The 24970-nt window shown below is 39.9% G+C and overlaps 2 protein-coding genes and 1 pseudogene across 3 annotated transcripts; 1 reads left to right on the top strand and 2 right to left on the bottom strand.

The window, feature by feature from the left end:
- Positions 1 to 697: 697 nt before the first annotated feature.
- LOC143593033 (putative jasmonic acid carboxyl methyltransferase 1) lies at positions 698 to 3329 on the bottom strand (annotated as a pseudogene). Its single transcript, XR_013146033.1, has 4 exons — positions 3167 to 3329; positions 2634 to 3049; positions 1891 to 2145; positions 698 to 1190 (listed from the first exon to the last, which is right to left on the bottom strand). The product of XR_013146033.1 is annotated as a putative jasmonic acid carboxyl methyltransferase 1 (transcript).
- A 2662-nt stretch (positions 3330 to 5991) lies between these two features.
- On the top strand, positions 5992 to 11277 carry LOC143593032 (uncharacterized). The gene is made up of 10 exons (XM_077072783.1): positions 5992 to 6222; positions 8204 to 8591; positions 8674 to 8874; positions 8947 to 9147; positions 9245 to 9311; positions 9403 to 9543; positions 9624 to 9715; positions 9983 to 10165; positions 10313 to 10449; positions 11063 to 11277. The coding sequence occupies exons 1-10, from the start codon at positions 6110 to 6112 to the stop codon at positions 11262 to 11264; spliced, it is 1725 nt and encodes a 574-aa protein (XP_076928898.1). The 5' UTR covers positions 5992 to 6109; the 3' UTR covers positions 11265 to 11277.
- Positions 11278 to 11988: 711 nt separating this feature from the next.
- On the bottom strand, positions 11989 to 14622 carry LOC143593023 (benzoate carboxyl methyltransferase-like). Its single transcript, XM_077072773.1, has 4 exons — positions 14548 to 14622; positions 14046 to 14444; positions 13205 to 13459; positions 11989 to 12336 (listed from the first exon to the last, which is right to left on the bottom strand). Exons 1-4 carry the CDS (start codon positions 14620 to 14622, stop codon positions 11989 to 11991), a joined length of 1077 nt encoding a protein of 358 aa, XP_076928888.1.
- Between the last annotated feature and the right edge of the window lie 10348 nt (positions 14623 to 24970).

A 24970-nucleotide genomic window follows, 5' to 3' on the forward strand; every position in this document is an offset into this window, starting at 1 on the left:
ATGCGTATTTCTAAAATAAGAAAGATATAACAATAAACATATTTGTCTCGTTTGAAAGTGTAAATAAAATTCAACACTTGTATGCGTATGAGAATAACAACAAATAAAGAATGAAAATGTGCCTATTTTGTTTATAAGCCAACTTTAGGGGTGTGTATGGTTATGAACATTATGGGTCCGAGCCAATTCACATACATGACATCATAATGGACCCAACTTGGCAACCCAATTCAAGAGTGTGTAAGGGCCAACAAATTATGAAGGCGTGGGCTAGCTAAACCAAACAAGTGCTTTATAATGATCAAAGTAAACTCAAAAATTATGTATTAGCTTAGTGGTAAACTTGTGTGTTGCTTAATTGTTGGTCATGATAAGTAGACTAGATCTAAGCATTTTTTGTATTCGCAATTGTCATGAAAAGGCGGATTTAAGCAATTTTTTTTATCACAACCGGCATGAAAGGGCCACAAAATAACATTTCGATTTAGATCTGCAGAATCGTTAAGCTGTCCTGTTAATGTGGGTTAATTACAATCGCATATTAAAAGAACAATTAAAATAGAGTTTAGGGTATGACTGAATTTGTAGAAGAAAGTGTAATCTCTCACCTCCTTCTCTTTATAATGGGATTATGTTTTTGGAGAAGGTGTAGTGTAAATGATTATTGAATTAAACTTGCATAACTTGAAGATTACAATACTGAAATTTTGAGAGATTACCGGTCTACAATAAGGTACTCCACTACTACATAACTTAAAACACTTGGGAAACTTTCAAATACAAAATGACCGAGCCAAGCTTATTCTGGTTCGGGTCGACCCGACCTTATTCGCTTTTACAACAAATTCTTAAACGCATGCACCAATAACAACTTAATGTTTAATCAATGAAATCACTAAATTATAATTCATCCCTTTGTTGGAAGCCAGATGATCATCTGCATTCTCTTGGTACTTTTCAAATAACACATCCATTATGTTATTCCCAAAATGAGCTGCCATCATTGGCTCGATAATAGCACGTATGAAGTTTGTAGTGTTTATCCCCGGTGTGGGCCAATCAAGCGCAAAACCTTTCAAACTATGAAGATAAAACGAACCCTCTTTTTGAATAACGTCCCAAACCTCATCCTCATATGGTGTATATTGTGGTACGTTAAATGAATGTACTTTAGATTCTTGGACCAAGCCCTGTAGTAGAAAATATTGGTACATTAAACTAACCCGACCCGAAAAAACCTGAACCCGAGAAAAGGTCAACCCGAACCTGAACCGGAGTAATCCGGGTTGGTTCTTGGGTCTGATTTCTAGGTTTCGGATCAACCCAAATAACTTTTGTTTAAAAACATGAAAATAATATTAGGTATGTAAAATGTAATACGGAACACTCTACACATTCCATTTGCTTATATTCCACCTATTATAGTTGATCGACTATTTATTGTTATATATATTTTCTAATATCATCCATAATAGAAGAAAGTGTTGCTTTACCGGGTTATGTTTATTTATAATTTGATTATTTACAAAACGAGTAAAAAAGAATATGTTGCTTTAGTTTTCGCATAGTAGCTTTTCTTTACTTTTTTATTTTCTTTTTGTTTTCTTAGATACCCGAAACCTGATTCACCCACCCAAAAAAACTCGAACCTGAAAGAACCGTGAGAGATTTGGGTTGGGTTTCAGGTCTAAAATTAAAACTTTGAAACCCAAAGAACCCGACCGAAAAAACCCGAAGAACACCCTTAGCTAGTAGCCAGAATTGAAGTAGTTAGCCAACATCCAACAAGACAAACATGTGAATACCCAAAACTAGTCACAACTTGTTAGATTTCGCTAACTATCTCGAGATCGAAAAAACATTAAACATGGATAGAAATAGACCATATACCTCTTTGGCCATGTCAACAAGTGATTTGGCTAGAAGTTCCCAAATAACGCAACAATCTTCGCTGGTTGGATCAGCGATGCTCCGACCTGCAAGTGTTAGAATCATACGCCCGCCACTTATCATTTCCTGAGAACGTGTGGCTAAAAATTTTGTGAAATCTTTATCGAATTGTTTCCTATATGCTTCAAACACATTTGTTGGACTGGTTTTCGACATGTATATATTAAGCTTGTTGTTTTCAAGGCCTTGAGGTACCTACAAATAAGTACATGCAACATATGTTCCTAAAAATGGGTTATGTTACAAAGCCATAAGAACAAATAAATTATTGCGAGAACAATAAGAACAAACTTAAATCGTTTATATTTTTTTATCGATTGCTCATATACTTTATTTTTTTAGGTCTTACAATGAGTATGTTATGTAAATAAAATACAAACATTATACTAATATGTAACCTATTTTTTTAAATGTTTACCTACACATATGTATATAGGTTATATGTAGGTAATATATCATACACATGACTTGCATGTGTGTGTGTGTTAATTTCATGATAGACGAATAAACATTGCATTTTAACCATTTTTTTTATTTTAGAAAATTTTAAGACAAAAACATGAAATATTTATTTTGTTCTTCATGTTCTCGAAAAAAGGAAACTATATATGTTTTTTCTAGAACTCTCCCCTATATGTGTATAATGTATGTTTATCAATCTAATTGATGGGACAGTCACTAACCTGAGAAAGCCAATGAATAGAATATGACGAATGAAAAAGATGGATACTTTCATCCGGAAAGAGTCTACCATAAAAGTTTATGAACCAGGAACAGCAGAAACAAAGCAAGATCCACATTTATCTCCCTTATCCTCCTTCAACTTTGAATGGAATGCAGGCAGAGATCTGAAAACGATATTAAAATCGTTTTCATATAGATCATTTAAGATCACTTGAAATTGTGGCACTTGTGAATTATTTTTTGAACACATGTCATGGACTATATCAATTATGTTCGTTACGACGAATAAGGTGTTCGGCCCAGAAGAACAACCCAGGTCTGCCATCTTGAAGCACCGTGGGAAGCCATTAAAATCCTTAGCGATTCTATTAATTGCGTCATGTAATACAGGAAGCGTTCTCTGTAATCCACTTCCCTGAAATTAAAATCTTAATATGAACACAAGTGTACAAGTCATTTTTGTATCAAATGCCAACACGTTTTTCGGTGAAGCCCTTGTTTTCTAGGAAAGTAATGCGAGAAATCAATGTACCTGAAGATGAGAGTTGGTTGCATAGCTAGATTCGCCGTTTCCGGTATTCATGTGGAAGACCTCTTCAATCAACATGATTTATTGTTTGCTGGAACCTGGTTGGTTTCCTTATTATTACTAATGCTATATAAGCGATAAGTCTATGTTCAAATTTATGACTTATATGTTCAAAGTTAGGTTATACTTGAATTAGCTTCGCAAGTTGGTATATATGACTTTTGCGGGAGAAGACAAAATAAACTACAGTTAGCCGAATATTTAGAGCAACTTTTTTTGTATCGTGTAGTACTTATCTCTAGTTTTCATTAACTAGATGATATTGGTCTGAAAATAAATACTAAGATCATTTGCTCTAAAGTCTAAACTACTACAGTAATATTCTTCACATAATTACGTGTCTAACTTTATAATATATAAAGAACAAAAGGTGACTATTATTGATATCATAAATCATCTTAAATGTTCCCAAAAAAGCATCTTATCTTTATCATAATAATTTGTCAAGTAAGGTGACCAATAATAAGTATATTAAATTATATGTTTTTTTAATAACACACACCATAAATATACATATATAGCCCTGCTTGCGGTGCGCACATATGATGTATATATGTGTGAACCCTCGGGTGGACAAAAGTGAAATTGCACTAATTTTGACGTTATTTTACTAATCTCGTGAAAATAACGTTAAAAGTGACGGACGGTTAATCAGGCATCATATAGTGGCGTTGATAGCCGAAAGACAAGGGTACATGCACCGATCAGCCGGTGTCCCGATGATTGAGTGCTATGTGCCTTATGTCCAAGGCTTGATGCAAAACTACTATCGAGCCGGGGGTCTCACCGGAAGCAGCCTCTCTATCCTTATGGGGTAGAGGTAAGGCTGTCTACATCTTACCCTCCTCAGACCCTACTATAGCTTTGCTATTGGTGGGATATACTGAGTACGATGATGATGATGATGATGATGATGATGATGATGATGAATATACATATAATTATGATTTCTGATTTGTTTAAGCTTTGCTTAATATTGTACTTAACAAGTTAAAGAGCATTTACAAATACGTTTTAAATATAACTTTACAAAATTGCTTAGCACTTTCTTATCTTTTATAGTAACGACAAGAAAACCTAGTCCCGTTCATCTCGAACTCATTTAGTTTTTCAAAACAAATAGTAGGTGACTCATACTTTTTGTTGATATTTTTATATGTTAAAGTTAATCAAAATTTTATCTTGTTAGAGCATGTGTAGTGGGACGTCATGCTTTTCCCATAAAGACCCTATAGCACCTTCTGCACACCCCTTTGGACTTTATGGCCATTATGAGCACCAATGCGTGATGTAGGTAGCGCTCCTTGTTCACTCCACAACGTATTTATGATACAAAATATGATTTGACAACATCTCTACCAGATATTAGGAGATATTCTTACTAGTTTAAGCGAGCCAACTCATTTACAAACCAAGCCCCCCTTGGCTTGATTGCTCAACTCACTTTCATACCAAGCCGATTTGTGTGTTTCTTTAACGTGTTTTGAGTCACAACTCACTAGAGGTGCACAAATCTGGTTTTTCTAATACTCGATTTCAGGTATGATACCTGGTTCGGGTATGACCGTGTATTGGTCATACTCAAGTTGGGTTTGGGCCGGGGTATTGTCTCTAAAACCCATACCTTATGCACCGGGTTCGGGTGGGGTATAGAAGCGGGTATTTGAATACCCTATTTTTGGGTATTGAAAATAAAATCCTATTTTTCGGGTATTAACTCAGTTTTTTAAGGGGATTTCATTATTTTGGGGTATTTTTCGAGTCTTTTTCATGTATTTTTCGGGTACTTTCAGGTAGGGCTGACATATTGTGTATACCCCATACACGATAAGTCACGAACACAATATGTGTATACCTGTACACGACACCGCAAACTTATCGTGTACTTGTATCCCAAACACGAATACGAACCTGTTACTACATGGTATACACGATAATACACAATAAGAGCTGTTTAGAAACACATATTTGACAACCTATATAGTTAAACAAAAGTCGGAAAGGTAATGTTCGTGAGTTGTGAGTGGTGACGGTTGAGAAACCTTAAGTGAGAATGTTTTAGGAATTAAAGGTTCAAGTTAACTTATAATTATATATATATATATATATATATATATATATATTTAATTATAAAAATATAACCAAGTACTTAACATGGTAAACAAGTATTTTATCTATTTAGACACGGAAATTAACCAGTAAATTAATGTCTACCTGTTTAGTACACGAAACCTGTTAAGGCCTTACCTATTACATGCTAAAATCGTGTAGGTATGCGTCATGCATTCGTGTCTCGTGTATAAATTGTCAGCCCTATTTTCAGGTATAGACTTGGTATTTGAAAAATCCGGTTTCAGTTTCGGGTATTACAAGATACAAATAAGGTCTAGCTCCAACTTCCAAGTACGTGTTTTGATACTGAAATGCATACCCTACATATAAGTCCGGTTCCGTGTCGGTTTTTTTTCTCCTCTACTACTCACTAGGGATGAGATCGGAACGTACCGGTCGGTCCCGGTCTCGAAAATCCCGGTCCCGAAATTTGCGAATTCTTGGTTCCGGTACCGAAATATTCGGTACCGGTACGGGACCGGGGTTGAAGGTAAAAATTCAAAAAATACCGGTCCCCGTACCTTAACGGTACCGAAACTTAAAATCTTGGTACCTATTCAGTACCAGAGTTACCAAATCCGATTTTAGTACCTGTACCCATTTTTCTCATCCTCGTGCATAATAATATGTTTTTATGATGCGGTGACCAACTGACCATCGAGGCCGTGACTTGTTAAGCAGCCGCTCTTTCGAACAAAATCCCTAAAAACGATGCGATGATCCAAATTTCACATATTAATCGGCATCATAATTAGTACAAATTCAAGTAACGAAATGTCACCGAGCAATGCGAATGTGCCGGTGAGTGAAGTCTACTGGTCACTCGTAGCTAAAGCCGACAAAAAGTTCTCCAAAATTAGGGATTTGCCGTATTACGAACGCAACAGGTCAATTCCGTTACACTTGTTGCAGTTAATTTGTATGATATTATATTGAATTAGAGTTGATCATGTTGATGAAATTTGATTAGTTAATGTTTGTGATAGTGGAAGTAGACACTGGTATCATGATAATTTGCACTTTGTTAGGTTATTTTGACTTACATGAACACACCTATAGTTGTTTGAAATGATTATACAGCTTTATATGTGTGTTGAAGTTATGATTCCCTGAAGTAGGGGTGTGCGTCGTTCGGTTAGGTTAGGTTAGGTTATTAGCGTAAAACAAAACCAAAGGCATAGGTTAATCTATTTTCGGTTAGTCGGTTAGTTGAACTTGTTACTGTTAATTCATCTGATATTATATATTTATATTGAACTCGAATTGATAATTGAGATGATATATTGATAGTGTTAATTGCTTCTTTTCATGAAGTTTGATCGGTCAATGTTTGTGATAGTGGAAGTAGACACTGGTATCATGACAATTTGCAGTTTGTAATGTTATTTTGACTTATATGAACACACCTATTGTTGTTTAATATGATTATGCAGCTTTATATGTGTGTTGAAGTTATGATTCCTTGAAGTAGGGGTGTGCATCGTTCGGTTCAGTTAGGTTATTAGCGTAAACCGAAACCAAAGGTGTCGGTTAATATATTTTCGGTTAGTTGAACTTGTTACTGTTAATTTGTATGATATTATATTGAACTAGAATTGATCATTGAGATGATGTATTGATAGTGTTAACTGTTCATGTTCATGAAATTTGATTAGTCAATGTTTGTGAGAGTATAAGTAGGCACTGGCATCATGATAATTTGTAGTTCATAAGGTGATTTTGACCTAACAAACCTAGAGTTGTTTAATAGGATTGAATGATTGATTATAAAGCTTCATTTGAATTTTTGAAGTCTAATTTATCAGATATTATAGACTTCTAATTGTTGATCAAAGGGATATTTCCAAGGCTGTAAACAAACCGAACCGAAAAGGCCTTATTCACGTTCGTATGTTAAGCTGTTATAAGACAAGCGAATGGTGCACGAACAGCTAACCACAGAATATTTTGTTCGTGTTCGTTTGTTATGGAAACGAGCTTGTTCGTGAACTGTTTACGCACACAAGTGAACGAATACGAATGAACGCAAACAATGTTTTATTTGATTTGACTAACTGAAAATGGTCAATTTCAAGTTGTCAACGGTTCGCTTCCGCTGCTAAGTTTGTGTTATTACATTCGTTTTCATATGTTAATTTTATATATAAATTAATCACTTAATACTCATGTATATATTTGTTATATAGTTAATAACTTTGCTTAAATCTATATGATAAGAGTAGAAAAGTCATCAAAAAAACCTTTAATGAACAAACATAAACAAACAAACATTATTGAACAAAAGCGAACACATTATCGAACGTTCACGAACGCAATTGGACGAGCATGGTCTCTGTTCGTGTTTGTCAAACAAAATTCTTTGTTCATGTTCGTTCATCTATGAAACGAACAAACATAAACGAACTGCCCGATGAACAGTTCGCTGAACGTCGGTTCATTTACAGGCTTACAGCCCTGGATATATCTAGTACTGCAGTTTGCATGCGAATTGTTTGCAGATGAGATGAACTAGGATAACATGTATATGATTCTCTGAGGTGACTGGTTGATGTTTATATGTTTTTACTACGCTATTTAAAAATAATGTAGTTTTTCACCCTGTAGTTAGGCCAAAGTGTGCCAGGTTTGTATGGTTTTATATAGTTTTGGTACCTTTAAATTGACTCTAAGCTAAATCATATTTAATTTTGAAGAAATCTAAAAGAAATGATAATGATAATAAATTTCAAAGATATTGCACTCATTGCTGTAGAAACACATTCTTCTTATGATTTTAAGTCTGTCACCGTACTAAGTAATATACCTATAATTGATAGTGCATAAAAGTTTAATGACTCTGAATACATGAACAAAGTGGTTTCTTTTCAGGTATGATACATACTTCTACAAGGTATTCAAGGTTTATACACAATTATGGAAATTTCAACAAGAGAATCGGCACAAGCTTGTGGAAGCAGGGCTTAAGAGATGGGAAATAGGTGATATTGCATCTCGAATAGGGCAACTTTATTTCGGGCAGTATATGAGAACAAGTGAAGCCAGTTATTTGTCTGAGTCATATATCTTCTATGAAGCTGTCTTAACCCGAGAGTATTTCAAAGATGGAATATTACAGGATCTGAATCTTGCCAACAAACAATTGAGATTTTTTGCAAGATTCTTGACTGTTTGTTTGGTTTTGAACCGTCGGGAAATGGTTTATCAGTTGGTGAATCAGCTCAAACTGTTAGTTTCAGACTGCAAGAGGACATTTCAGGTAATTAATCTTTTCATAACCTCAATAACTGTAAGCTTTAGTATCCTCTGTGAGTTGAAAACTTGAAATGATATTGTTTCAGGATACCGACTTTAAAGAATGGAAGCTAGTGATTCAAGAAATAACTAAATTTCTCAAAGTGGACACTGCTTTTATGAACATAAGGCCTTTAAGATACAGCCTCGCGTTAGATCTTCATCCTGATAGCCTACCACAAGTTGTCAATGTCAAAAGAAAGCTCAAATTGGCAGATGCCATACTTTGCAGCTACCATCCTAATGAGGTTAGGTTACTTCTGTGTTCAGTTGCAACGTAAAATTTGTATTTTCTAATTGCATTTTGACTTTTAAATCAGGTCAAATTCTCCGAGCTCACTATTGATAACTTCAGAATGCTTCAATGTTTGGAATGGGAACCCAGTGGCTCATTCTACAAGTTAAGCGGAACCACTGGCGGTCAAGGTGTTAATTATTCTCAGGCGATATCTGATCCTATACTGCCACCAAACCCGCGGAAAGCTGTCTTGTATCGTCCATCTGTCACTCATTTTTTGGCGGTAAGTAATAAAAAAGTGGTTTCTAACTTTCTATTCGCTATAAACTTCTACTATATACTATAAGGCATGTGAATTTGTTATGTGGTTTTGATGACAGGTTCTGGCTACCGTGTGTGAAGAGCTCCCTCCTGATGGAGTTCTATTACTCTACTTATCTGCTTCAGGTGACATTTCTGTTCAATTTTTCGACTCTTTTTTTATGTCGGTTAATCTGTATCTGCAAGCTATTCATAGAGAATTTTCTTGGTGATATAGAGTATATTGGCAATAATGTACAGCCTAATACGGTGCAATCAGATGGTTGTGATAACACTGCAGTTTCACCAGAGATGAATATTATGAACTGCTCAGGTTACAATTCTGGAGGCATAAACCTTGGTGCTAAAGGAAGTGGAGGTACTCAATTGCAGATTGAAAATAAGACTTTTGTGTCTTTTAAATAGAATGTTTATGCTTAATAATGATCTTCTTTTCAGGTTTAAATCTGATTTATCCTTGTGACTTGCTTCCATTTACAAGAAGGCCACTTTTCCTTGTTATTGACAATGACAACAGTAACAGTTTTAAAGTAAGTGTTTGAAACCATACATTAAAAGATCATATATATTATTTTAGATGAATATATAAAATTACAAAAAAATGATGGAAATTTAGTTTTCTGTAGTGTAGACTTTAAGAAGTTGACCTTTGATTAATATAGTAATATTTACATGTTTTTATGAAACTATATAGTTTAGTAGCATATAGCAGTTATTTTGGGACAGGGGCATAAATGCGAGCATTCCATGCATTGAAGATGATGCATTGATGTTAATATTAAGCATATTATCTACAGGCGTTAAACACAGCGGTAACAGGAGAGCCAGTTGCAATGCTTCTATCTCCAAGTTGTTCAAGTCCTGCTCGTGGCGCCATAGATTCTCTACAGCAAAGTGGAAGCCAGTTCACAAGCTTTTTGACAGCCCCGTTGCAGGCTTTTCTCAACTTACTTGGCTTTTCGGGTTCTGACATCCAGACGGTATGTGTCTCTTGGTAAAATGGGCAGGTCGGGTGGGCTGGTTAACCAGTTGAAACGGGTATATTTGTTTGGTCAGAAATGGGCCGGGTTGATTCAAACCAGTTATGTTAGTTGGTTAAAAACTTAAAATACAGATTATGTTTTCAGGATAATCTCAACAAGGCTGAGAAGATTCTTTCATCATCTTTAAATCAATGGGGCGAGACTTTGGCATCTTCAGACACGCTTCATCCGGTCTGGGCTCAAGTTTTAGGTGATCCGTTTCTGAGACGACTGCTTTTAAGGTACATTGCATAATCATCTATTTCTCTTTTACAAGTAATGATTTTGAGGAGGGGTGGCAAATGGGATGGGTTGGGTTAGGTTGGGTCGAAACGGGTTAGGGTCGGAATGGGTCAATTAAAATAAGGGTTGTTTTGGTTCAGGTTGGAATGTGTTAGGGTCAACAGGTTTGGGTCAGAACGGGTCCAGGTCGGAACGGGTCAAAACGAGCTTCAGCTCAGTTTTTTTTAACGAAGGCAACAAACGAAACGTTTTAGTTTTTTTACATTTTTGTTTTTGTTTTATATTTTGAGTTATGACTTTTTATTAATTTTTTTGAAATTTTTTTTGAGGGTTTTTATTAAGATCAAAAACCCCTAAAAAAATTTAAAAAAAACAATAAAAAAATCATAACTCAAAATATAAATAAAAAACGAAAAAATTAAAAAAAACTAAAATGTTTCCTCCGTTGTCCTTGTTAATCAAAATTTTTGAGACATCGTCACTTCATCGGGTTGATCCATTTCATAGACGGACCACTTTTTTTCCTTCATTATATAACTTTTTGATCCATAATCTAAACCGACCCATTCATAAGTAAAGAGATTAAAATAGTTATTATTACTTTGGATTCAGGTTCATATTTTGCCGAGCGGCGCTAGCACTATACGCTCCGACATTCAACAAAAAGGAGTATCTTCCGGAATGCTCACCCGCTCTCCCTGATTCCGTGCTACCAACGACTCACTCATCCATTGCAGCAGTTCAACAAATGGCTGACATTTTTGATGCAGCAACCATGTTTAATCTTTCACAAGAGTTCAATGCCACCTTATAATTACTTGGTTTCATATTATATTGTAGAATGTGCGGTATTTTTTTTTCGTGATCTTTACTTGCGCAAATCGCTAAGTCTTTTTTCCGACGCTCGTATATGTACATCAAGATTTTCGAATAGTGTGGGAATATAGGAATTTGAATGGTAATTTTGAAGTCAATTCATGATTAGTGAATGATAACTATATGGTTTAAAGGCTTGCATGAGGGATCATTCATGATTAGTGAATGTTTACACAGAAATACGTGTAAAGAGTAAACTTCGGTTTCATTTCACTTGCAATTAAACCCGACTACACTAACCCCGTTAAGCCATGTCGTTAAACCCATCAGCGTGCCCATCACGTGAGGGGTAGTTTTGTCTTTTTTCTCCCCAAATAATTCCCGGTCCTAATTTACAAGTCCCCTCATGTGAGGGGTGTTTCTGGGAAAAAAAGGACAAAACTACCCCTAACGTGAGGGGCACGCTGATGGTTTAACGGCCAAACTTAACGGGGTTAGTGGGTTCGGGTTTAATTGCAAGTGAAATGAAACCGCAAGGGTGAAAATCACAAATTTGAAACTATTAGACTAAAACCGCAAATTTAGACAAACAACAGTGACGAAAATCACAGTTTACTCATGTGTAAAATATAAACCTGACAGATAACATTAATTATCACATGCAAATATTAATTAATACAAAAAACTATCAAATAAAGACTTGAAACAATGTTTAACACAACCTAATGTTTAATCAAAGAAATGATCAGGTTATAATTCATCCCTTTCTTGGTTGCTAGATGATCAACCAGTCGGTCTTCGTACTTTTTGAATAGCATGTCCATTACGGCGGTTCCAAAGTGAGTCGCCATCATCGGCTCGATGACAGCTCTAATGAGTTTAGCCGTGTGTATCCCAGGAACATCCGTGTTCATCTTGTCTGTGTCGTATGGTTCCCAATTAAGGGCGAAACCGATCAAACTGTGAAGAGAAAACGAACCCTCTTTTTGGATAATATCTCTAACCTCCTCCTCATGTGGTGTATGATATGGGATGTTAAATGAACTCACTTTAGATTCTTGAACCATGCCCTATTAGCAAGATTTCAAAGCCGAATACAAAATTTTGCGAAAACAGTAAAAACAAAATAAGTCGTTCATTTTTTCAATCTTTGAAAAACTTTACAATAATGATTAAAATGCAATGTTTATTCATCTCTTATAACATTCTAAAAATATTTATATAAACATAGTTCGTTTATGTATGAAGATACACGTGTATATATATTTTTTACACATAATCTACACATGTGTACGTAAACATTTAAAAGTAAAAAAAAATGAAAAAAATGATCGAATTAATTTAACGGTATTTTTCATCATCATCATCATCATAATCGTACTCAGTATATCCCACCAATAGCAAAGCTATAGTAGGGTCTGAGGAGGGTAAGATGTAGACAACCTTACCTCTACCCCATAGGGATAGAGAGGCTGCTTCCGATGAGACCCCCCGGCTCGATAGTAGTTTTGCATCAAGCCTTGGACATAAGGCACATAGCACTCAATCATCGGGACACCGGCTGATTGGTGCATGTACCATTGTCTTTCGGCTATCAACGCCACCACATGATGCCTAATTAACCTTCCGCCACTTTTAACGTTATTTTCACGAGATTAGTAAAATAACGTTAAAATTAGTGCAATTTTACTTTTGCCCACCCGAGGGTTCACACATATATACATTATATGCGCGCACCGCAAGCAGGACATTTAACGGTATTTTTATGTACATATAAAGAATCTCAAGAATCATTTCAAATATCTTTGTATGTACAATTTGACAGCATTCTATGAGATTCTAGCTACATTTACATTTATTCTATATTTCTAACATATAATCACAACTTCTAGTTAATCATCTTGAGATAACATATATAGATAAAAGAAGACCATATACCTCTGTGACCATATCAACAAGTGATTTGGCTAGAAGTTCCCAAATAACGCAGCAATCTTCGCTAGTTGGATCAGCAATACTCCGAGCTGGAAATGTTAAAATCATATGCCCACCGTGTATAAGTTCCTGAGAACGCAGTCTTAAAAGTTTTGTGAAGTCTTTCTCAAGTTGCTTCCTATATGATTCAAACACATTTGTTGGACTTGTTTTAGCCATGTATATATTAAGCTTGTTGTTTTCAATGCCATGAGGTACCTACAAACCAAATATTATTATGTTAGAAGGTAGTTCTACCATTATTTTTCATAAATAATATTTTAAATTTTCAATTTTAAAACAAATGTATAGAATAGTTACGTTAAAAACATAAAACATGAAGCTCATTTCTCTTTAACTTCTACAATTTGGCATAAAATAACTAGCGGGTTTGAGTTACGACGTAAAACATTTACTTTATTAAACTATAATAATAAACAGGTCAACTCACAAACATGCCAGGTTGGCCCAAAGAAACTAGACCATTAAGTTAAACTGGTTCGATGGTTCTAACCCAAAATGCCAAAACTGATTTGAAGTATATAAACGAGCCAAGCCAGGCTCGAACTCAGCTTGTTTAACATACGAAAGCTCATTTATTATGTATTTTTTTATTGTTCTATTAATATATTTATAATTATATTTTTGATATATAACATAAAATAATAATAGTTATTATGTGTATATATATTGAATAAAAATAATATAAATAGCATGCTTGTTTAGGCTTGCAAGCTCGACAAGTAAGTTTGGGCCCCATTTGAACTTTTAGCAAGCCAATCTCGTTTAAGCATTAGGCAATTACCTGAGAAAGCCAATGAACCGCATATGATGAATGAAAAAGGTGAACACTCTCGTTTGTAAAAAGTCTATCATAAAAGGAACCGGGAACAACTAAAACAAAACATTCATCTCCCTTCTTGTTAACCTTGGTATAGAATGCAGGCAGTAATCTGAAAACCGTATTGAAGTCATTTTCGAAAAGATAATTTAAAAACACTTGAAACTGTGGCACTTGAATATTATGTTCCGAACATATAACATGGACACTATCAATTATGTTGGTCACAAAGAATAAGGTGTTTGGTCCTGAAGGACAACCCAAGTCCGCTATATTTAAGCACTTTGGGAAGCCGTTAAGATTGCTAGCTATTCCGTTAATGGCTTCATGTAATACAGGAAGCGATCGCTGAAATCCAGTTCCCTGAAAATTTCATATAAAGTTGATAACAAATTTTTATACGCATTTTTTTTCTAATGATAAAATTTTAGTCACGTTAAATCCACCAAACCTTATATACACGTACCTGAAGATACGAGTTGCGTGCATAACTAGACTCGCCATTGCCCGTGTTCATGTGATGGACTTTTTTGGTTGTCATCATGGTTTGTTGTTTATTGCCTTTGTTAGAGTTGTGTGTGTTTGCTTTAAATAAGAGTTTGGTTTCTGTTTAAAGTTAGGTTATATAGTTATAACTAGCTACAACTCTTTAACTTACTATTATTAGACCAACTTTTAAGGAAATTAGCTATTTAAAAAGAATAATAATATTATTAATATTATTATAATTAGTAGTAGTTTTTATATAACTGTTAAACTTTGATTTCCTTTATTTTGCTTCATACACATGTACCTAGAGCCGAGGGTCTCTTTGGAAGCCACCTCTTTATTCCTTTGGATAGAGGTACGGTGTGCCTACATCCCACCCTCCCCAGACCCTACTTATAGCTTTGCTGTCGGTGGGATTTTACTGGGCATGATTAATTGATTGAAAAAGAATAATAATACCATAAATAGAGACGTTTATTTTTATTTAATTCGACTACAAAATTGCTATAGTTTTTTTCTTTAACTATTTATTAACAGTTACGTGATTATGTAGGTAGTGCGTAATAATACGCGATCATGTAATCCATTACGTGATTACATACAGGATACAACGTTATTAGTCTATAAATTATGACACATAATTATAAAATTCGTTACATGATGATCTGTGGTGAAGCTTGGTCTAAGACATCAGAGGAGGGGGGGGGGACTCAAATGTATACGAAGTTTCACAAACAAGGGGTCCGGCTCAAATTTTCAGCCGAAAACTGTTAAATTTACACTACACATAAAATTTTTCAGTCAAAAACAGATAAATTCACGTATACGGACGTTTATGTCTCTCACTACATTGTCACTCCATTCAGTTTTCCTAGGTTTCTCACACTTTTGTGTCTTTGCATGTAATCTCACCCACATAATAAAAAAAAAATGCATAATTTAAATTGGAATCGAATTTCGAACTTTTGGAGTCCGATTCAACTATTGATTTATTAAACACCTCTAAATCTCTAATAGTGTGGATATATATGAATTATGATATAAAGGTTTATCTACACACATAGAAACTTATTAGAAATGATATAATTTGCAATTTATCAAGTTTAACATTTTGACTTCAATCTATGTTGATGTTGATGATCATTAAATATATGTGAAGAAAATATTTATTGATTTTGAACCATTCATTTATCCATATTAATTGTTATTTGTGAGATCTATATACCAACATTATGGATGTAACTAACATTGAGTAGCATGAATAAATCGTTGTTTATGTTTTTCATAGTTTGTTGACACATGAACTAAGGAGACAAACATATGCCCATGTTTTTTATGTTTGCAATAAAGTCACCTAATATGGTGAGGGGTGCCTATGCTCATACATAGGTTGGTCCATAAACATAGTGAAGAGGTAGGTCCCAGCAAAGCCCAGTTGGACCCGCAAGACTCACCTTAAAGAGGTACGTCTACGCAAAGACCAACTGGATCCGCAGGACCCACCATGCTCAGAGAGAAGACCTTACACGCAGTAAGCCAGCTGTTCCCGCAGGAAAGCCTCCCTTGGTACAGTACCCTGCCTGTTCCCGCAGCTATAGGTACAAACCAAGAAGGAAGGCTACCCGCACTAACAGTAAAGCTACACTCATAAGGCACTAACTCTTATACTTCAGCAATATCACCTGAAGAAGGAATGAGCAGGGCGGGAATATTCCCGCCCAAAAGAGCCAGTCCGTACGCTTCCAGAAGATCTTTTGTACTATACCTACCAAGGTATGGACAAATAGACAAGATCTGGTAAAAGCGACCCATGAACCAATCACAGGGTGACAGCTCACCGACAATAGTACGAGGAGGAGCACGCTCCAGTACAAAACGTCGCCATCAGCCGCTGCCTACCCACCAACTCCCATCGTGGCACGAACATAGCCCGTAGTTGGTGGAAAAGGAATATTATACAGCTGGCCGTACCTGCTTGGAAACCTACCTTCGGCTATAAATACCACAACACCTTGGAACGGTATTATCATCTCATATCATCTTATCTTCTCTCTAGCTATTTCTCTCGATATACATTTATATTCAGGGCAATCTAGTCTGATTCTCACGCCGGAGGGTGGTCACAAGGAGGAACCCCCCCTTCTCAGTGACGAGCTCACGGTGTCTGTTTTGCAGGTCGAGAAGAATAACCATTTTGCCGGACCTAACCCTCGTGGGAAACATCTACTTAACCCTAAGATTATCCGTAATCTGCCGGGGTCATTTAGTGTTTCTTCATTGGCGCCATCCGTGCATTAAGCTAGAACTAATTCTCTCAGTTTTTTCAAACTTCTGGGAAGATGGTTAAGGTTACTCCGATGCCAAGGCTACCGAGTGACCAAGAAACTCCGGTAACCACAACCCCAGCTACTGGGGGGAACACCGGTGAATACACGATTTTTACGAACACTACCCCGGTTACCCAAGCGGGGGCAAGTGCAGTAAACAATCCTCCCCTGGGATTCATTGATACCCAGGTAGAGAAGCAGCAGACGAGGCTTCCCCGCCAAACACTAGATCAAGTTAAAGCTTGGGCGGAAGCACGTCAGAAAGAATTCCAAGCTGAGTTGGATGAACGTTTACGTTCACTCCAACAGGCCAATGGCGAATTCGGAAGCACTCGACAACAGCTCAACATGAGCAATGATTGCGAGTATTCGGATGATGATTGGGAAGAATCTGACAGTGACGCAAACCCTCGTCATAAGGCGAAAGGGAAGCGTAAAGAAGCAGACTTCCGCTCGAAAAGAAGTTTTGGAGAAACTTTCAAGCCAAAGAGCACGGGGGGAAACCCACGTGACTTCTCCAAAACTTTCAGACCAACTGTTGCAAATGCGGGAACGTCCAAGTTTGCAAGAGACATTGCGGAAGCAATCGCTCCAAAGAGTGCCAAACAGATGTCCAACATAGGCACTTACGATGGCGTATCTGACCCGAACGATCACTTGAACAGATTTATAGTGGGGGCAACCGTCAGCAATTGGACGGAACCCACATGGTGCTACATGTTCCAGATGACGCTCGTCGGGGCAGCCAGAGCGTGGTTTGATCGTCTACCGGTCCACCACATCTATGATTGGGCAGAATTCCAGCACAAGTTCAGCCAGCACTTCAGTCAACAAAGAAAATATACTGAAGAGTAGTGGACGATCCTCAACTGCGTCAGAGAGGAAGACGAATCTTTGCTAGATTTCATCACTCGCTTCAAATCAAAGAAGCTAAGTCTGGGCACCATTAGTGAAGATCTTGTTCGCGCCGCTTTCATCCAGGCGTTGAATACCCAGAGCTCATCCTCACGTTGACGGGTAAAGATGGCATGCCATCCACGTGGGATGCCATCATGACGGCAGCTAAACGCTTCACCGAGACGGAGAAGCAACTGGGTAGAAACCTTCCCCAAAGCACAAACCTCTACACGCAGAAAACAAGAGAAAATAACGTCCGTACCGCCCGACAAAATAAGAAGAGGAAGCTTGGTATTTGGCAGTCAAGGATAAACTTTGACACCTCATCCAGCTCTCGCCCTCTCTTAGACGGAAGGGACAACACACACTCGTCAAACCGGAATCCCAGATGGACGCCACTCACCAAAAGCGTCACCGAGATATTTGCCACCGAGAAACTCCCATGGCCAAAGGCTCCAATAATCCGACAGCGTCATAACGCTGATCAGAGCAAATCCTGTGACTTCCACGGGACCAAAGGCCACACCACTGAGGAATGCACATCTTTGAAGGATATCGTCGAAACATTCGTCAAAGATGGGAAACACACACACCTCGTGGCGTCAATCAAGAACGGAGGGAGGAATGACAATCGGTACAAGGGCAACGGACGAAAGCCCGTCGACATCAACATTCACATGGTTCATGGCAACGTCAGAGGAAGAAAACGACGAACAACAGAGCCAAGTGCGTGGAAGCAAGCTGAAGTGCGCTTCCCGCGTGTGCCAGGAGGACCCAACAAAGAAGGCCCCATAGTCATCAAAAGCCAGCTGGGGCACTACATCACCTCCCGTACTCTTGCTGATAACGGCACTTTGTCAACGGTCATGTATAGGCAGTTCTTCGACAAGCTAGACGACGAAGACAAAGAACGCCTAGAAACGTTTTACGCCTCGATGGAAGGGTTTGACGGCAGCACAAACACCCCCTTGGGTATCCTATCTTTCCCCGTCACTCTCACGGACGGGAAGTACTCCCGCACAGAAGACGTGGACTTCGTCGTAATGAGGAAGCCACACCACACATACGACATTCTCTTCGGGAGAGATGGGATGGAAAGATTTAATGCCGTGGTGTCTTCGGTCCATGGCATGATGGGATGGCCAACAGCTGAGGGTGTCGCGATGATCACGGGTATTCCCCAGGTATGCATCGCATCTGTATCATCTAAACCCAAACCAAAGATGGCTAAACCGACCATTACCGAGCCAGAAGAATGGGCCTTCAATGGCAAATACCCTGACCAGGCCGTTACCATTGGCCCAACAATCACTAATCCCACACGCACCTTACTCAAACGCTTATTGCAAAAAAATGCTGACATCTTCGCGTGGACACCAGCTGACATGACTGGTGTACCCCGAAGTAAGGCGGAGCATAAGCTCAAGTGTGACCCGGCTTTTACGCCAGTCATACAAAAGCGTCGCGTAATGGGTGCGGAACAGGCTAACGCGTGTAGAACCCAAGTCAAGGAACTCATTGACGCAGGCATCGTACGCGTTAGTAAATATCAAACATGGGTTGCAAATCCCGTCATGGTACCGAAATCCAACAAACAATGGCGCATGTGCATAGATTTTAAAGACCTAAACAAAGCATGCCCCAAGGATTGTTACTCGTTACCCGAAATTGACCTTAAGGTAGACTCGTTAGCACCGTTTCGCCTTAAATGCTTCCTTGATGCGTATAAAGGGTACCATCAAATCCACATGGCCGTTGACGATCAGGACAAAACCGCGTTTCGGACGCCCGATGGCACATTTTGTTACCAAATAATGCCATTCGGACTTAAGAATGCTGGGTCCACGTACCAACGCCTGATGGACAAAGAGTTCCACGCCCAAATCGGGAGGAACTTAGAAGTTTACATGGATGACTTGGTCATCAAAAGCCTTGAGCCAGGAGCGATGTTGAAAGACATCGAAGAAACTTTCAACACGCTCAGAAAGATAAACATGAAGCTCAACCTGAGCAAGTGTTCTTTTGGGATGGAAGAAGGGAAGTTCTTAGGAGTCATCGTTACCAAAGATGGCTTCAGAGCGAACCCTGAAAAGGTCGAAGCCATTATGAATATGGAATCACCTACTACCATCAAACAAGCCTAGACACTGAATGGACGACTAGTCGCACTTAACCGCTTTTTGGCAAACCATGCGGATAGGTCGTTCCAATTCGTGTCAACATTGAGAAATTGCTTAAAGAAAACGCACTTCCGCTGGACACCAGAAGCGGAAGCAACTTTTCAAGAGTTTCGGTCACGCTTGATGGAACTCCCAACACTTACAGCACCAGAAGTGGGGGAGGAATTAATTCTCTACCTCTCCGCCACAGACAGAGCAACCGGGGCATCCTACTAGTAGAACGAAAAGGCATCCAGATGCCCATCAACTATGTAAGCCGCGTCTTAACGGACGTGGAAACCCGGTACTCTACCCTGGAAAAATTAGTCTTAGCACTTGTACAGGCTTCACGCAGGCTAAGACGATATTTCCAAGGTCACCCAATCACCATTCTCACCAACTTCAAACTTGCAAACGTTCTAGGCAAACCCGAGTTGTCGGGACGCCTAGCCAAATGGGCAATTGAGTTGGGGGAATACGCGATAAAGTACAAGCCAAGACCAGCCATAAAAGGCCAGGTTTTGGCCGACTTTATTGCGGAAGTCCCCGCATCGCGGGAAAAAGAGTGCCAGGAAGAGGCTCAACCCTCTCCAGCACAAGACATTAACGATGTCTGGCGACTCTATACTGATGGAGCAGCCAACAACGAAGGTTCAAGCGCAGGGTTGAAATTAATTAACCCAGCAGGCCAAGAATACACTTACGCTATTCGGCTTGATTTCCCAAGTACGAACAATGAAGCGGAGTACGAAGCATTCTTGGCCGGATTAAGAATTGCGCGTAAGATGGGAGTGAAAAACTTGGAAGCCCACGTGGACTCCATGCTAGTAGCCAACCAGATAAACGGGACATACACGGCCGTGAATGACATAATGGCCCTGTACCTTGCGCAAGCCAAATCCCTTATGCGCGATTTTAACGATTGCAAAGTTGTGCACATCAAGCGAAGCGAAAACAAATCTGCGGATGCGTTAAGCAAGCTTGCATTGTTAGCCTTCACCCACTTGGGAAAGGACATCCGCGTTGAACTTCTTGGAGCACCATCAGTCCCGCACAAGGAAATTTGTGTCATCCAAACCGGCATGGAAACATGGATGACACCAATCATAAATTACCTTGCAGCGGGTATACTACCAGAGTCAAAGACACAGGCAAGAAATATACGCTATAAATCACTGAACTATCAACTTGTTGATGACATACTTTACAGGCGTAATTTTCTGGGCCCACTCCTCAGATGCGTTGACGACCAAGATGCCGATTACCTCCTAAGGGAAGTACACGAAGGCATCTGTGGAGTACACGCAGGTCCACGCGCAGTTGTAGCTAAGCTAAACAACGCGGGATACTTTTGGCCGGGGATGCATACGGATGCGCTGGCCTACATCAGAAAATGTAGGTCCTGCCAGCTCTACGCACCCAAGACGCATCGCCCGAAGAACGAACTTGTTCCAGTCACTTCTTCATGGCCATTCCAGAAGTGGGCCATCGATGTGACAGGCCCATTTCCCACAGCAGCAGGGAACGTTCAGTTCCTAGTGGTAGTCATCGACTACTTCACCAAGTGGATAGAAGCAAAACCCTTAGCCCAAACAATCGCAAAACATATCAAAAAATTTATTTGGGAATTTATTATTTGTCGTTTTGGACTTCCACAGAATTTGGTGAGCGATAACGGCACCAACTTTGCTGACCAGAAGCTACAAAAGTGGCTGAAAGAATTTCAAATCACCCACACATTTACCTCAGTGGCATACCCGCAGGGTAATGGTGAGGTGGAAAGAGCAAACAAGAGCATCGTCGACGGCATAAAGAAAAGACTCTTGGAGCATAGATCCGGCTGGGTGGACGAAGTTCCACACGTCCTTTGGGCGAACAGAACGCTAAAAAAGGCAAGCACGGGTGAAACCCCGTTCAGCCTCACCTATGGCACTGAAGCCATGGTTCCAGTCGAGATCGGTCTACCCTCACCAAGAGTCATAACTCAACCAGAAGACAATGATGCGGAAAGACGGTTAGACCTTATGCTAACCGAAGAACGCAGAAACTTAGCCGCAGCGCGTGAAGAGAACTACAAGCGACAAATGCAAAAGTACTACAACACGCGGGTAAAACTCTGCAACTTCAATGTCGAAGACTACATACTGCGTAACAACGAGGCTTCGAACCAAGAGCGCCCAGGAAAGCTGGCCCCGGTCTGGGAAGGGCCATACATTATTAAAGAAGTTTTGGGAAAGGGCGCATACCGGCTCGAAAGGCTCGATGGCACTCCCATCCCAAGAACATGGAATGGAGCTCAATTACCCAGATGTTACATGTAGATCAATTCCAAACTTGTAAAGAAAAGGCCTAGAGCCACTTCTAATGGAAATGATTCTCCTTATCACATTGTGTTGATAGCCTTACCTTTAATACTTATGAACTGACCACACTGATATGCTGGTATTCACCGCATAAATAAGTGGAGGAGGAAGTAAGTCGTTGCGTGTGGAAAGCGGCAAAACCCGCATAAACACAAAAACGGTAGAAAATTTCTAAGGAAAAGATGAGGAAAACCTTCACGCAGGTCAGATATAGGTGAAGTTTGGTCATCCTACTAAGTGAAAGTAACGGTCCTACCCGCACAATCATGATAGAGGAAACTGAACATTAACCTATTATCAATCACGCGTCGAAAGGTTAACTTATTCAAAACACTTAGAAAATTGCTAAGTTAAACTAAAATATGCATGAGCAAGTCATATAATGTTTACAAGGCAAGGCGTTAACAAAACATTTATATTCACAATAAAAGTTCAAACATTACAAAATGGCTAGGTATATACCCGCCTACAAGAATACAAATCTACCCTAACGGTTGGAAGGGGTCTCAAGGTTCAAGCTTCGGGACCACTCCCTCCGAACCCACTTGAACCCACACCATCAGTTGGCTGCGGCGGTTCAAGGAAAGCTTTGAGAACAGCTAGCCCGTCATCAGCAGCAGCAATTTCATTCACCTTCTCCACAACCGGATGCGGGAAGGCAGCATACTGGTTCACGGCTTGGTCGTAGCCAGCTTCAGTGTCAACATCGTGTAAAGGAAAGTTAGAAGGCGGGATGCCCTTCTCTGCAAATCCTAGACCAAGCAGGAAACCAGCTTTCTCCCCATCCTCATGAGAAGCGTTGAGGGCAGCACTCAAGGCATCGTCATAAGATGTGTTCGCGAAAATCTGATGCACAACCTACAAATATATATATATATATATAAAACTTCTAAGTATAAAGAAGCGTAAAGCAAAGAAATTAAGGAACTATGCGTACCTGCGGCAACGCTTCTCGTAGAAGCCATCCCTTATTGGCCAGAGCTTCTTGAAGGGTAGCTTCAGCTTGATCGTGGGCGCGTTCGGCTTCATTCTTGTTGAGGTTGGCAAGCAACACATCCTTGGCAGCAGCCTCTTCAACGCCCTTAAGCTTGCGCTCAGTGCGATCAAGCATACCCTTCTGATCCAAGAGCTCTTGCAGCTTCTTGGCATCTTCTAAAGCCAAAGCATCATGAGCCTGCTGAAGCTTCTCTAGTTTGGCTTTAAGCTCTTCGTTCTCAGCGCGCAGAGGCTCAGCAACGGCTTCAGCTTTGGTGGCCCTTTCGGTCGCATTACGCGCAGTTTCCTTGGCCAACCTAAGCTGTTCGTTAACAGCTTGGGTAGCCTTGGAACGGGCCTCATGCCTGGCCTGGATCTCGACCTCAAGGTCCTTGAAGGCCTTCTCTTTCTCCGCAGCAATGGCGGCGAGCCTCTTGTTTTCCTCCCACAGCGAACGCGCCTGAGCCACCTCCAGGCTACGCGCAGTCTTTAACTTGTCGTTTTCACGACAAAGCTACTCGACGCGCGGCTGCATCCGGGCGAGGAGGATTCGGAGCTCGTTGGACAGCCTACCCTCCTGGTAGCTAGCCATTGCCTCCCCCAACGCACCGCTTGGAGCGGCATGGCGCGCCCAGTCGACACAGTCCGCAGCCGTCCTTAGGGTTGTTCCTCGGCGGATATTCCACCTTGGAGCATACACCTCATTGGAATCCGAAACTGCAAAAACAAAAAACAGTTAGGAAAAAATGATAAGAATGGATAAAAGGCCAAAGTAACCCTACGCACCTGTAGGGTCGACAACAGGCCGATAGCCGCTAAACCCATCACCTGAACCTAAAGGATATCCATCCAAGAGGTCAAGGAGATGGGAAGGAGGCAAAGGTTGGACTCCCTCATCAACAGAGGTAAGTCTAGAGGTCCCAACTCTAAACATACCTGAAGCACCGGCCGAGGACGAGGTAGTCGCTGGCGTCGAACGCGGCAATGTAGAAGCCATGGAGGCGGAGACCATCGGAGATGAACTCACAACCGTGGTAGCCGCCGCAGCTGTGCTCGCGGAAAATGTCACTGCCGGTCCGGTGAAGGATGTAGTGAAGATGGCACTGACGGCCGGCGGAGATGACATCATAACTGGAAAAGTTGCTTCAACAGTATGAGCAACTGAACCAGCACCAGAAACAGGCGCAGCCGCCTGGGTCATCGCTTCGGATAGGTTGACCAAACCTATCGTTGTGGGTCCTGAACTGCTTCCTCCCGCACCGCTCTGGAAAGCGGATACGTCCACTCCTGTATAAAGAACAATATTAAAAACAATGGCGGAAAGAAATGCGGAAAAGGTACATAAAAAATATACTTACGGGTTTTCTTAATCTTGAAAGACCTGACAGGCGGAGACGAACCCGATGGAACTGGCCTCTTCATGCCAGTCACCGTCACAACGCTTGGTTGCTCGGAGGTGACAGCCGTCTCAACCTCCGAGACAATGGTCTCGCCACCACCAAGGTTCCCCGCCACCTCCTCACTTTCAGTCTCGGAATCAGACTGATTTCCCAGGTCGACGACGGAAGTAACCTTCGCCTTGCCCTTCACGCCAGCAGCCTTCTTCTTCCTCACAAAGAAAGGCCCATCTGTGGATCCCTCATCAGAAGATGACAAAATCAGAGGAATTCCAGCAGAAG

Source organism: Bidens hawaiensis, unplaced genomic scaffold, assembly GCF_021521415.1.
Source record: "Bidens hawaiensis isolate Kalapana, Puna unplaced genomic scaffold, B.hawaiensis_p1.1 tig00041622_1, whole genome shotgun sequence".
NCBI lineage: Eukaryota > Viridiplantae > Streptophyta > Magnoliopsida > Asterales > Asteraceae > Bidens > Bidens hawaiensis.

What these genes read in the sequence shown, in the direction of transcription:
- LOC143593032 (XM_077072783.1), top strand. Translation starts at nt 6,110, where the DNA reads ATGTCACCGAGCAATGCGAATGTGCCGGTGAGTGAAGTCTACTGGTCA. An exon ending in CCGTATTACGAACGCAACAG is followed by an intron (nt 6,223 to 8,203) that starts GTCAATTCCGTT and finishes GTTTCTTTTCAG; the next exon opens with GTATGATACATACTTCTACA. An exon ending in TGGTGCTAAAGGAAGTGGAG is followed by an intron (nt 9,544 to 9,623) that starts GTACTCAATTGC and finishes TCTTCTTTTCAG; the next exon opens with GTTTAAATCTGATTTATCCT.
- LOC143593023 (XM_077072773.1), bottom strand. Translation starts at nt 14,622, where the DNA reads ATGACAACCAAAAAAGTCCATCACATGAACACGGGCAATGGCGAGTCT. An exon ending in CACGCAACTCGTATCTTCAG is followed by an intron (nt 14,445 to 14,547) that starts GTACGTGTATAT and finishes TGAAATTTTCAG; the next exon opens with GGAACTGGATTTCAGCGATC. An exon ending in TTGTTGATATGGTCACAGAG is followed by an intron (nt 12,337 to 13,204) that starts GTATATGGTCTT and finishes TCTTGCTAATAG; the next exon opens with GGCATGGTTCAAGAATCTAA.